This window comes from Limulus polyphemus, unplaced genomic scaffold (genome assembly GCF_000517525.1).
Source record: "Limulus polyphemus unplaced genomic scaffold, Limulus_polyphemus-2.1.2 Scaffold3327, whole genome shotgun sequence".
NCBI classification, from domain to species: domain Eukaryota; kingdom Metazoa; phylum Arthropoda; class Merostomata; order Xiphosura; family Limulidae; genus Limulus; species Limulus polyphemus.
In genome coordinates this window covers 20,797-36,437 of record NW_013668937.1, presented here as the reverse complement: position 1 = coordinate 36,437, position 15,641 = coordinate 20,797, and the positions used below count along the sequence as shown (strand labels likewise).

The following is a 15,641-nucleotide window of genomic DNA, read 5'->3' as shown; positions in this document are numbered from 1 at the left end:
GGAAGTTTAGACCAATGGATATTTGAATGGTACTGGCAATAAAATGCAAAATGTGTTTATTCCACATTAAATTTAGATCAGTCTTTGTAATCATATACTGGAAAGGTCATTTTGATGGATTTCCATTTACAGATGAAGAACTTCCCCCACAGTCCATCCAATTGACTACAGATTGAATGTTGGTAGAATAGAAACCACAGTCCATTCAATTGACTACAGATTGAAAGTTAGTAGAATAAAAAACACAGTCCATTCAATTGACTACAGATTGAAAGTTAGTAGAATAAAAACACAGTCCATTCAATTGACTACAGATTGAAAGTTGGTAGAATAGAAACCACAGTCCATCCAATTTACAACAGACTGAAAGTTGGTAGAATAGAAACCACAGTCCATTCAATTTACAACAGACTGAAAGTTGGTAGAATAGAAACCACAGTCCATTCAATTTACAACAGACTGAAAGTTGGTAGAATAGAAACCACAGTCCATTCAATTGACTACAGATTGAATGTTGGTAGAATAGAAACCACAGTCCATCCAATTTACAACAGACTGAAAGTTAGTAGAATAAAAAACACAGTCCATCCAATTGACTACAGATTGAAAGTTGGTAGAATAGAAACCACAGTCCATTCAATTTACAACAGATTGAAAGTTGGTAGAATAAAAACCACAGTCCATCCAATTGACTACAGATTGAATGTTGGTAGAATAGAAACCACAGTCCATCCAATTTACAACAGACTGAAAGTTGGTAGAATAGAAACCACAGTCCATTCAATTGACTACAGATTGAAAGTTGGTAGAATAGAAACCACAGTTTTTTATTCTACTAACTTTCAATCTGTAGTCAATTGAATGGACACAGTCCATCCAATTGACAACAGATTGAAAGTTGGTAGATTAAAAACCACAGCTGTTCAAATGAAACTTTTTATAATAGTAAATTTTTCTTGCTATTATAAAGTAATCCATTTTTATTATATTAAGATGTATAAATAATGCTAGGAAAATGAAAGCAGCATATTTCCAAATGTAATTTAATAAAACTTTATTTCAGAGTACATAGAATTTAGCGAAAATGAAATATTAACAAGTTTAATTTATTATACTTCAAGTTATGTTTTAGTTACATTAAATAAAATTCCTTCTATCACATGAACTTTTAACCTTTAACACTAGAAAAAAAAGGTGTTATAATAACTAATTATATTAATAAAATTGATAATATTGGACTTACTAAAGTTTTATTAGAGATAGATTATATTTTTAGCAGGATCTTTGCCTGTTCAGTAAAAAAATTATTTGTACTATGCTTTCAGTCTGCTAATACACGAATATCAGTCATATTAATGTATTATAATAACTACTAAGAACTATTTGAAAACATACAATTATCATTTATTCAAAAATTGGGGACAGATGTTTTTAATGGATTTGTTAAAATCAAGAACTAATTTTATGTTGTTTACAGAGATATGTAGGCAAGAAAATAATAATATATTCTGATTCAAATATCAATTGAGTAAATATTCCATTAGCATAAGAAAGATGCATGACATAGCTCCACAAGTGACAGGAAGCAAAAAGACAAGTCTATGTTAAAACATTATTACAATGTTCACCTGACTTCACTTCAAACAAAACAAAAATAATATTTCAAAAACAAGAAAGTTTGTACCACGGTCTCCAGTGCTGTGTTTGCTAATATAGTGAACCAGAAAGCTTATACCTCAGTCTACATCAGAAGATACTAAACAGGTGTAGTGTTGTGTTTACTGACATAGTGAACCAGAAAGCTTGTACCTCAGTCTACATCAGAAGACACTAAACAGGTGTCGTGTTGTGTTTACTAATATAGTGAATCAAAGCTTATACCTCAGTCTACATCAGAAGACACTAAACAGGTGTAGTGTTGTGTTTACTAACATAGTGAACCAGAAAGCTTGTACCACAGTCTACATCTGAAGATACCAAATACATTCAGTGAACATATCAACATAGTAGTACAGAAAGCTTGTTCCTCAGTCTACATCAGAAGACACTAAACAGGTGTCGTGTTGTGTTTACTAATATAGTGAACCAGAAAGCTTGTACCACAGTCTACATCTGAAGATACCAAATACATTCAGTGAACATATCAACATAGTAGTACAGAAAGCTTGTACCACAGTCTACGTTTGAAAATACCAAATGCATTCAGTGAACATATCAACATAGTAGTACAGAAAGCTTGTCCCAGTCTACATCTCAAGATACCAAATGCATTCAGTGCTGTGTTTACCACTTCAATGGATTATGTTCACAAACAATCTACTGTAAAAAAAAAAAAAAAAGACCTCAGATAAGATTTAAGATCATATTCCACAAAATGTGCTTCTTTAATAACAATCATTTTGGAGTAAATTAAATGAAACACTATGACAAGATATATAGCAAGTTTTACATTTTACAAATACCACTTTAAGAGGTTTAGGAAAGAAATGATTTCTTTCTGTAAAATTTTTATTCTCAATCTTATTCTAAAGTTTGCTTGGAAGGACAATATTTTATCATGGGAAAAAATGCTTGGTGTGTATTAGTAAATTTTTACAAGATTTCTTAAAATCAAACAATATAATTTTTTGGAGGTTTCTTTACTAAAAATTTGTTATGGTAAACAGAAAGACAAGGTTTAGAAATATTTATGTTAGTCACAATAAGGTGAACTAGCTTTGGTGGAATATTATAAAATTACTATTGGCTAATTATGTAGTATGTAACTTTGCCTTGGGGATATTTTACCAACAAAAATAACAGCATGCTTTTAACTAGATATTACACACAATAACCATGCTGAAAGCTAATCCTTGGTTGAAATATTTAGTGTATTAATATCCTATGGAGTTATACTATAAAAATAGCTTGCTTTATTTTGATTATATCATATATCCTTGCAATATTCAAAGCATTATAACATTTCAAATTGTGCAAACATAGAATATGTGATTAAAGTCCAGTTTTATTTATATCAATACTTAAAACTTGCAGCAAATGAACCAATTTGTAAAAATAAAAAAAATTCTCTAGCATTGCTGAATTGAAACAAATTATCAAAACTAAACAGAAATCATTCACATTATGTTTATTATTTTTTCAATAAAATAAGTCTGATAATGAATTCTAGGGTTAGCTAAGGAACCAAATCTCTCTTTATAATGTCATTTATCAATTCTAAACACTAACCTACTGATTTCCACTGCTTCAAAACAGATAGTTACATAAGTTGAATGTTCACATTTTGAGATAATTCTGAAGAACTTGCAAGCTTAACAAATTACGTAAAAGATGTTGGACTTAAATTATGAATCAAGTGTTCATGATAATGTAGTTCATGTAGTGCCATAAGAACTTAACAGATTTACTTGTGATACATTGTTTTACTCAGTAAAATATCTTGGACAGCAGTCAAGACTTCCTGTATTTTCCATATAACAGAAGAAAATGCTTAACAAAACTCCCCATGAGAACATATCATAAGTATGACACACACACTTTTACGTATCGTATAAATAGGAACAAAAAAAAAACTTACATCATTCCTTCTCTGATTTGGCAGTACACTTAATGGTCTTTATTTCACAATAACATTAAAATAAATTGCACAATACAAATAATTACAAATTAATAAAGTTTTTTCTTCAATATGATGATAAAAGGAAAATAACAAAAACATCTGAAATAAAACTCTGCCTCAACAAAAAAGTTAGCATTTAGACCTTTTGATATATTTTTATAACAAAAAAATTAAATATGTTTTTTAGCTTTAAACAAATCCTAAGCTGTGTGTGTGTGTGTGTATATGAAAGTAATTTTAACACATCTGAGAAAACTTTTAATATATTCTAATTATAATTAGGAATCTATATTCTGTTTAACTTTCCTGTGAAGTTCCTCTGGCTTTCAACATGTTCCAATTCTGCATCTTAATATATATATATATATATATGTAACCACTGGAACATTTATACGAAGACAGTTTTAAACCAATAGAGATTATCTTTTAATGTAAGAGACCTTATGAAAAGTCTAAATCAACAAAATATTTTAAAGTGATTAATGAGAAACTTGATCACTTTGTTTATAAAGGTTAGATCTGGTTGCTACATGTTTCAGCTTCTTCTATAGTTGAAAAAAAGACAAAACATATTAAAAATCGTTCTTATACATCACTGCTTAATGTTTCATGATTATCTAACAGGATCATAAAAAAAAAGAGCCATCTCTTTAAATTTAATTCAAAATATTTGCAATCTTCTGAATTAATATATCTTGACAATAAGCATCAGGCAGATGCACTTTTCACAAAGTTTTCCAACAAAATTAATACATAAAATTTTTAATGATACTAAAAAAAGAAAAGAAAGATTTACACAAGCTTCAGATTTGCTAGATAGAATTGATTTGGTTTTAAGGAAGGAGTTTTAAAGCAAGAAATGTAACTTACACACAAGATTAGCACCATACATTAGGTGTCACTGGCAATGTTAACACAGGTCTTTAAAGGTACTAATAGACTTATTCCAGGTCATAACCCGTTACAGCCAGCGAGATGTGAAACGTCTTGGAAGAACTGGCACTGACAACCAACTATATAGTAAGAACTGTGGCACTAAGAATATTTTATAACTCTTAACAAACAGTGAAATAATGTCAGAAAGATGACAAATAAACTGTACAGCAGAGCTAGAAGATGGACCCCAATTTCTCTCCCAGCTTCTTGGCAGTTTTAGAACAGCAAAGTTTCTGCAAAAAAAAAAAAAAACACTCCCATTTTAAACAGAGCATCTTATCAAGGCTCATTAGTTTTTTTTCTAAATAACATACAAAAATTTTCCTACCATACTGAACATTTCATATGACATTGTATTAACATTTTCATTTGTCACTTGATACATAGCACCCTGAACCAAAATAATTAGCTCATCTATATCAACATTAATGAGAAATCAAGCAGTAACAAAAACAGATCGACTAACCAGCCTCGTCTACTCTCACCTTTCAGCATAAAATAATGGGTTAAGATCAACTAACCAGCCTCATCTACTCTCACCTTCCGGCATAAAATAATGGGTTACTAGTTTTTGCTTCACTTTTCAGTCCACAAAAAGTAAAGGTAGAAAGTAGAAATTTCAATTATTTAAATGACAAAAATTAAAGCATCAAAGATAAATTCTAACTATTAACAAATTATGCAATTAAAATTATGTTGGGGTATTTTATGAAATGAACAATCAGAGAACTGGCTAAAACTCAAAAATTTAGCAGAACTAGTTTTCCAGCTGAAGAGTTAGATTAACCTTTACCAGATGGGTTACGGGTCAAAGGCCACATAATCACGTTTGTTGACTTGCAATCAAATTTCTATTGAACTACTATTTCATGAATTTATGTCAATAAGTGTAGTACCAAACTGTAGATTATAATTAAAATTTTAGTATTATACATTATTTAATTTCTTAATTTAAAGGTAAATATTAAAAAAACACAGTTAAACATCGATCTTTGTGTGTCACATGGTATGTTGAATGCAGCACTGATTCAAATTAGATGTTTGTGATGTCAAAATACTACGTCTATAGTTTCGTACAAATTAGGAACTCAAATTACCGATACTGACAAGCTAGAATATAAAATAAGAGCCTATTATCTTTTCAATATGTTAAGATAATGCTTATGTAATGAATCAAATACAGTGGCACCCCACCCAAATCTTTCCATATTTCAAAACAGTCCCATATATACATTTACCTCAATATATGACATGTGAATAACAAATCAAAAGCTCAGAATGTCCTCTTGTGGCTTTCTCAGCCATTTTCATGTGTTAGGATACCATCTTGTTCTTTCAAAGAGGTAGGTTGTGTCTTTAGTTTGCTTCAAATGTCATATTTTTTAGACTGAAATACAGCTTAGTTACTAAACTTGATAAATTATAATGGAATGCTATGGTATCGATATAAGAATTTATGATTTTTTGGTTATTGAACTGTATATATATAAAACCTAAAAGAATTAGTTCGTTTCATAACCTCCACGTACAAAATTCTAAAAGGTTTAGCAACCTACATCAAACAGCAACTGAGTACAAAGGTCGTAACTAGAAGATATAATTGTTTGTTTACTTCTTTAGTCACTGTTCTATGTTTGAAGAAAAATAAGTTTAAGAACTTATTTCTAAATAATAATCATCTATATACATATATAATTTATAATAATGGAAATGTGATTTCACAAAATACTAGTCTACTAAAACACAGCCAAGACAGGTCACTTTGTAAATACTAAAGGTCAGTTTTATTTTATATTACTGGATACGGTAACATGAGAGCATGTGCACCTCATTATTGTAACTTCTGTATTTTTAGCTAGGCATGGCTGAAAGGTCAATATAATAAAAATAATAAATATATATGAATGTATAATGTTACGAGATTTAAGCTATTTAGTCTAAACATTTATGTTTTCGTGTTATAATTTGTTGTCATTCTAGAATGAAAGAAGCATAATTTATATTTATTTCCTCATTTTTTATGGTGGTTAAAAGATTGGTCAAATCTACTGAACCCATACCAAGATTCATTAGTTAAAATAACAGATGAAATTTAACATTTTTTTCTTAAGAAACGTTTGATAACTATCTGAACATTATACAGATTTTGCATGTGAAATTTGAAAATTTTCTGATGCATAAAAGTATTTTCAATCTTAAAATGAAAATTACTTTGCATGTTAGATAGGCAACATGTGGAAAGAAAAAAAAAAGGCACGAGAAAAACATTGCTTTACAAACCTTAAGATTTTATAAACAAATTTGATATTTTGCGTATGAAAGCATTGTAATGTTTACTGATAATCTGCCAAATTTTGTTAACATTTACTTACTAATTTAAAAGTTACACAATGAAAACTATAACAAGCACAAAATGGTTACGAGGTCGGTTTCAGGGACCGAGCCCGTGCTTAAAGAGTTTATATTACAATGGTTAAGGTGAAGAATTCAGCCTAAGAACTTATAAGCTGTATGAAGCTCATGGTATAGAAGAATAGGGTGATACTTATTTCTATTGTAATAACAGTGTTTGATACTTTCATATCACGAAAACATTATTACATATGAAACTTTAAAACAGACACTATGAAATAGTGTTACAGTTCAAATAGATGAATAACATAAGAATCAACCACTTTAGCCTACATTTGTTTACAACAATCACTAATACAGAGGACACTTGTAAAAATAGTATATCAAGTAGTAACAGAAAAGTGTAGCATCTTCAAAACAATTCAAAATTTATTCTTTTTTAATCACAAGAGAAAATTTTAAGTTAACAAATACAAATGTACATGTTTTGATTAATTCTTGAAGTATGAGGTCTACAGGTGTATCCCTTTATTTTGAAATCAACTAACAGGTAATTCTGTAATTTCATGAACATTCCTCAGTTTAAAACTACATAACTACTGGTGTAACATTGTAAAACCTAGCAGACTGGAGGAGTGTCATATGTCTACTCTAAAATTAACAAAGTTGTTCCTTTCCTATTGCAACTGTAAAATATGTTCACCTTCGCATGTAACTGTTATGAAAATGTGTGTACTTCACAAATGTAACTTAAATTTATCATTCTGTAATTAATTCTCATCAAATGCTCTGGATAGTAATGAAAAATACATCAATAAAGTGACTATAGTAATTATTTTAATTTTTTTATTTCTTCACTCAAATGCACTTTGTGTTAGCTCTTGTTTCTGTAATACTTCTAAGGCCATTTGAAACACCCTTAAAACTGAAGTTAAAGCTAAAACATTCCAACACTGTTGTCACTGAAAAGAGCGCTTTGTTATTGAATGATTACATTTTCTTTTTAATTTTTAGATGTAAAGCCAATCACATTTTATTACTCATCAAAACTATTATCTTTATTTTAATTGTTAAATCAGTTATTAATACTTTCTCCAAACTTAACACATTCTATTTCTGATATCCCCTGCTCACCAAACATGCCAAACTTGTGAAATAAAACTCAAAATTTAGAGATTCAAACATACTTGTTTTTCTAATACGACAACCCTTCTACCTTCACTTTATCCTATACCATATGATTTTACTGTTCACCAGATTGTGATCGTAAAATAATGCTGAACTTACCTACAAGATTACACACTTGTTTTTCTAATACGACAACCCTTCTACCTTCACTTTATCCTATACCATATGATTTTACTGTTCACCGGATTGTGATCGTAAAATAATGCTGAACTTACCTACAAGATTACACACTTGTTTTTCTTTGGTGGTTTTGTCTTTTTCTCAGGATTTTTTCTGTTAATCTGCCTCACTAGATCATAAAATATCTACAGAAGAAATATAATTATAAATAACAACAGCTTTCAATGTATGAAAAATATTGTCACTTTTTACAGGAATAACCACCTTATAAAAATTTAATAAAATATACTGTTTATTGAGCCATCAAACACAACTATGCTAACCTACTAATAATAAATGAATGTTTTGTTTAATACCCAGATAATGTTACTACATTGTAGTTAATTTAACATTAATCTTTCTAATATGCTATGCTTACATTTCTATACACACCTTGCTAAAGTTACCACTAGTACAGTTCTCGGTTACAAAAGAAATAACGTATTCTACTTCACTTGCAGAGAGAAACGGATTATTCATTTTTTGAAAAATTTCTTATTTTCCTTTTCTTTTTTGCTAATAGAATATTTTCTTCAACTTATCAAATGGTCTAGTTGGACAATTTTGCACTGTGTATGTTTCCATTAAGTTTGATTATACTAAGCTTTTGGTCTATCTATACCTATACTTTGGCAAATTTCATCATTTGTTACATGTGCAATATGTAGTTTGTGGAACTTTTTCTAGGAATAACTATCTTCATAAATAATACCTCAATAAAGTTATTTCTGTTGAAAGGTAATCCTCTAGATATAGTGTTTGTTCACCACTATACTAAGAATTATTTTTACTGCAAACCAATTTTATAAAAATAATATTCATCAAATATGTTATTGTATTAACTATAAACATATGAAAACAAATCATCAGTGAAATTGTAACCTCTGAAATTTCTCATCATCTCCCATAGTTCACTTGTATGAGGACAAGCTGAAAAATAGTGTTAGAAATAAGAGGTTTGTGTATTCATATATTATACTCAAAACTGTTCATTTTCTGGCCTCAACAAAGTGTTTGGTTAATGTTTTAATGATCAATTATTAATAAATTATGATAACCAAAAAAACCAACAACATAATATTTATAACCTATTCAGTCATGAAGTGTTTCTGGCATAAGATATAAAACTCCCAATGAAAATTCTCTTCTTCTGTCACTCATATTAATTATGCCTAACATCATAAGCACATTTTGCCACTATATGCATGAGCTCCTGTGAATGGCTAATGAGTAGGCATGTTAATGCAGAATTGAGATCAGAGGAATTAAAATGGCAAATGTTCAGTTCCACAGTGGTTAAATGTAGACTTATTAATAAAATGGAAACTAATTAAGAAAATGTTTAATCATATTAATCAATTATTAATAAATTATGATAAACAAAAACCAGCAACATAATATTTAAAACCTATTCATACTATAATATTTAAAAAACAAATTACCTCATTAACATTAATTTTGGCTTTGGCAGAGGATTCCAAGAAGGCACAGTTGTTGAAAGACCTGGCCAGGTTTGCTCCCTGGTCTTTCCCAACAACTCTTTCATCCTCCAGGTCACACTTGTTACCCACCAGGATCATGGGAACCTAAATTATGCAACATTTTCATATAAGTATTGTAGTCCCTACTCCATGTAACCATACAATCAAATGTCCATAAACGTCTTAATAAGCTAATTACAATTTCCATATAAAAAATTATTAAAATAAATATGCAACAAATATAATTCCAAAATCAAAGATTTAGTAAAATATTTTCTCATTATTAAACATAATTGTTTCGTACATAAGGAAGAATACAAATATTGAACAAAGCAGTCCATGTGAAAACCAATGCACTAAACAAGTACAACTTTTCTAATAACTTTATACAGCATGCTCTTCTGAAAACAAAATTATTTCATAGTTCTGTTTTACAGTAAAAAGTCTTAAAACTGGTAGGGCATCTCTCTCAGTTTGAGTTCATCAACACTTCAAATAAAAACTGAATTAAAAGAGAATAACCATGCAGTAATATCTTTTGGTTACACCGATAACAGCAACTTTTATGGTAAATAATGGAAAACTCATTTAATTTTTGCAATACGGGACTTAGTTAATAACTTCAGTACACAGTGAAAATTGAGCTCCAAAGATAAGACACTAATTTGACACTTTTGGCATTAATGACAAGATGATAAACATTACGAATAATGATGTGATCTTCTTTATTTATCATATTCAAATATAATGTGACATATTTATTACTAAATACATGAAAATACAGTGTCAATGTTTATGTAAAGTTAGTAGATACTTTACAGAAAAATCTTTCATTAGTCCAAAAGATGGTACGAAGTTGTTTAGAGCTCTATAAAGTATAAACTGCAAGCTATAAAACAGGACAATCTCATATTAACCAAGATTTAAAATTTATTGAAACAGAAACGAGGGAAAAGAGAATAATTAAATTCTGCTGATATAACCAGCATAATGATTAGAAAAACTGCAGTATGCTTTAAATAATAACTCACTTTTAAAAAATATTTTTTTACCTTGTAGAACTAGAACAGTTTTCCACTTAGCTACAATTAATCAACGTTTGTATTTCTGATTATTACAACTACTCAAGTCTCGTGTAAGAATAACTGATTCATTCATTCATTCTAGACTGTGTCCACCCACTGCAAGGCGTAGCCCTCCACCAAAGACGTCCAAGTCTGTCTATCTGCTGCTTTCCTCAACTATGTGACGCCCTTTTTCTCTATGATGTCATCATGCCATCTTCTGTGATTCTTTTTTGTCCATCTGTTCTGTTTTAATAAAGCAATAGGTCCAGCCCATTTCCATTTTGATTGTGCAATATATAATTGGAAATCTTAACTCCTCGGTCAGTCTTTGTATATCATCTTCAGTTCTGATTGTTCTTGTGTTGTATGTACGACTCCCTTTCAGGTTTGATCGTAATGAGTCATTGAGAAATATCTTCTCTGAACTACAAGTTGTCTGTGCCTTTTGCTCTTTAGGCCCTTGAGCATTACAGCCTTCCTTTTGTTTCTTCATTTCATTCTTTGATGGGAATGTGGCCTACCATCAACAAGGCTTCTTCATAGGCAGTGGGGGGGGGGGAGAGATAAACAATAGAGATTTTTAGAGTGCCCCTGATTCACCCGTAAGGTCCCTTGTCTGAACATGCGAGAATTTGATCAGGACATCTGCACCATCAAGATGACTCACCTCGTTTTCTGCAACCTTATGACATTTGGTCTGCAACTGCATATTCGGGCAAGCCCTTATTTGCATCTAACTTCCTAAGAGGTTGTCACACTATCCACCACCTTGCGGACATACTGGGTAGTTAAATGAATAAAATAATCAGCCTAATGATTAAATATCAAATTCCACTAATCACCCAGCTCTAGTCATGGCCAAAGCCATATATATAGAGAGAGAGTTTGGCCAACTGGGTAACTGTTTTTGATTGGTCTAGAGCAGACACACCCTGACATGGCACCATTTTAGGTCCATTTCTCGATAACAGACACGGTATGTAAACACAGCACTTTCTATGAAGGCACTTAAAACCCAATTCACAGAAAATAGTGGAATTTGATGAAAAATTATTTAAAAATGCCTTGTTGTGCTGTCTGGGGTGCAGCAATTGAACAGAAAAGGGTGTCCATTTGTTTGGCTTTCCAGCAGATCTTGACAGGAGAAAAATTTGGGAAGTGAAAGTAGGAAGGGCAGGTTGGAGATTGCAGGCAAACAGAACAGAGGTAACAAAGATTGAGAAGAAGTGGATAAATTTCACTCGTTTTAGACAACTTTTTTCTAAAATCTCTTTGAAATATGGGATAAAACGCATCCGTATCACAGAAAAATCCATGCTGGGGCATTTCAATATCACAGAACTTGAATCGGAGGCTGACAAAAGTCACTTAACTCAGCCTAATGTTATGCTATGCCTATGATCATTAATGTTACCTTTAGGCTACAATGTCACGTTTGCTAACATTTTAGTTTGGTCTGGCCTAGCCAAGGCCAAATGAAGGCCCTATAAATTACATAGAGTATATCAAGTTCTCGTTAGTATAACAAAGAGTGTTTACATATAGTTAAGGTTTTAGCCTAAAGGGAAAATTCAGACCCTAAACGAATCAATGAAATGCCCAATCTATTAGGCCTAATGCTAGGCTAAACCATTTGTAAGCTAGCCTTATTTGAACTTAGGAAAAGTGAAACAATGAAAATCGTTGAGTCTTCCAGTGACACTTGTTTAAATATACTCAACAAAACATTAAACCTATTTGTCCAAGAAAAATAGAGTTTGATTCATCAATAATTAGCACACCAACAAACACAAAATCTTCATCACTTTCCCAGCACACACTGTACTTATATACAGGTTTTGTCAATCTTGTGGAACTGGTAACAGGCTCAGGTGGACCTATCGTGGCTTCCAATTTCAGTAATGACATCACAAATTGGCAGTTGACCAAACTCTCTCTCTTTATATGGCTCTTGTCATGGCTAATCAACATAGATTGAGCTGAACAACCTTCATTAATCAAGAATAATAATGAAAAATCATATTGAAAATACTGTGTTTAATTGGATAGTTGGAATATTCGAAAATAGTTTTAATAGGAACACTAATTGTGATTAGTTATTTATTTTTGTGACATCAATCAATCTAATCATAATTTTGATTAATCCATTATTTTACATGACAGTAATTGATTATGTAAAATAATTAACTGCCCAGCTCTAGCTAAAGTTATTAAAAAACTATGAAATTACATCATCTGTGTCTTTCACACGTAGAATCTGTTCTCGTAAGTCCTGCAAATCATTGAAGGTGGACTGTGCTGTAATGGAGTACACCAAGACAAATCCCTGTCCATTCTTCATGTAGAGATCCCTCATAGCTGTGAACTGTTCCTATATCAACAAGCAACTCAATGTTAGAGACAGTAATGACATTGACTTGTTTAAAAGAACTGTTGTTTGGGGTTATTACGAAATTAGCAGTCAAAATAAAGACAATCTTGAAACAGTACGCAACTCAAAAAACTGAGTCTTAAATGCAGTAAACTTAATGGACTTAAAGCTTCTTTTGAGAAAGTTGTATTTCAAAGTATAATGTCTTCTATTTAGCTCAAGTTTATGAGGCTACTGCAAAATCTAATATTGAAACTATTATTTTCTTACAATACTGTATTATTTCATATGCAAGTCATGAGAAACATGCTCAATATATTCTATTAAAAGATGCATTTAGTATAAATACACACACATATATATGTAATGAGTAAGAAATACTCGATAGTTCAAGCTGAAAAACAAAGCCTTCAAAATCAAGTTTTATTGCCTCATCTTGCAGACCAAAGTAAGAGACAATCAGTTTAGGAGAGTTCAATAGGTCAATGTCATGTACTAACTGGACTTACAGTGAATTTGAATTAATAATGCTGAAGTTGAAGGTGTTTGATAGAAGAACAAAATATTAACAAAAGGTTAAAATATCTTATGTTTGCTGTTGCAATCTGGACCTTTTGGTATTTTTTCTTGGCCTCAGCACTGACTTGGAATATTAATTGTAATTAAAATATAGCATAAGTAATGTGGTATACTTTTACCATTGTAATCTTGTATTATTTCAGTACTTTCAAAACAACCAAAATGCCTAAACATGAAAAACCACTACTTAAATACAGAAGCATAGTGACATGAGCATCACTTTAATTCAGGATCAACGTACCATCACGATGACTTCAAATACTAGTAACTCCACACACTGATAACCCCTGCAATGTCAGTTTGACTGATGAGAATAATGATAAAATGCTGCCAACCACATACCTTACGAAATGCCTCGAGAATCTAAACTTCTGGCACACACACAGTCTTTTAATTCATCCAATGCAGTTACATCATACCAAAGGTGATGTATCAGGTTATAACTAAAGTAGATAACTGAACACCAGTGATGTTATTAATAAAATAACATGCATGTATTCCATCCCTATCTATCTATACCAATGTGGCAATATTCATAGAGGTGACCAGTAAAATGTTGAACATGTTAGCTCTATACTTAAATAATTCATTATTAGATGTCAGGTCAGCCCTTGACATGTTGGTAGCAACATATAGAATTCAAGAAATATGAAAATACTTTGCTGAAAGCATTTTACATTTTCCAGTGCATTCCTAAAATACTTGACTACAGATATTTTTCAAGGACTTTTCAGGGATATAAATGAAGTTACAATTGTGAAGACTTTACAGGTTTTTTTCCAGAATATTTAAAAACTGTTAAAGAACAATTCATAAAGAGCTACAAGATAGAAGTAAAACATGCTAGCCATTAGTATGATGCTTAAGAACATCTTATCCTGTACTAATTAGGGGAGAAATTATTTTACAATACTTATAGTATTTTCTAATCACATCCAAATAATAAGTTACTTTTCAATACTGTATAGTATTTTCTGATCACCCAAATGTCAAAAGTGTGACATATTTGCTCATCTTGTTCAGTACAAGATGTAATTAAATACCAAATTAATATCATTAATATAACTTTCTTTCTTTGAAAATCTAAAGAATTTTACTGGTTAAATGTATGAGTAGTTTATTATTTTAAGTTTTAAAAACACATGATCTATACAAAGTCAAGTAGCTTTTCACTACACAGGAGATATATATACTGTAAACACTGACAGGTCTTTATTACAAACAGCTCTTTAATTAGCTATAAAGCTTCAGTCAGTCACTAGAACTCCTACAGTACACTTGACTTGTTCCAATCTAAGATATTAACTAAACACTTGGTAGAATAAATGTGTAGAAACCTATATATGCTCAATATGCACCAAACATGACTTAAAACCACTTCTGTGTTTCCCAGAATAAAAGAAATTGATTAAAGTTTTGTTCCAAATATAGGATGAGTACAAACATCCTCTAACCCACAAGTTACATTTCCTTAAACAAACTTTACTAAGTGGTTGACATGTTCCTATCTTACCCATGTGCATGCAATGGCAAACACTAAACACAAACTGGATGAGCAAAACATAAACTTACTGTTCCTGCTGTATCCAGGATCTCCAGCATACACTGTTGACCATCGACTTCTACTTGCTAAATAAATTATAGAAGATTATAAAAAATAAACTGCTCCAGAAAATCAGAAATCTTGCTATTGTTTAACTCTGAATACATCATTAAAGCAGTAACAGACAAGTGAAACACAACATTATACAAAATTTAGAAAATGTACTCTAAATGCTTTATTGAGTATTTAAACCTTTCCATACGGGTCAAGGGTGAAAGGCCATGTCATCTCGTTTGTTGACTTGCATTTAAAATTTTATTGAACTACTATTTCATGAATTTATATC

General features: G+C 30.8%; 1 protein-coding gene across 1 annotated transcript in view; it reads right to left on the bottom strand.

Annotated features, from left to right (window-relative positions):
* Window positions 1-1,287: 1,287 nt before the first annotated feature.
* Window positions 1,288-15,641, bottom strand: part of LOC106469156 (ras-like protein 3) — a 24,959-nt gene continuing 10,605 nt past the window's right edge. The window contains exons 4-8 of the mRNA XM_013929621.2: window positions 15,325-15,381; window positions 13,033-13,173; window positions 9,697-9,840; window positions 8,311-8,400; window positions 1,288-4,788 (exon numbers count right to left, since the gene is read on the bottom strand). Coding sequence (XP_013785075.1) covers window positions 8,311-8,400; window positions 9,697-9,840; window positions 13,033-13,173; window positions 15,325-15,381 — 432 coding nt within the window. The 3' untranslated portion in view covers window positions 1,288-4,788. The remainder of the gene's footprint in view (window positions 4,789-8,310; window positions 8,401-9,696; window positions 9,841-13,032; window positions 13,174-15,324; window positions 15,382-15,641) is intronic.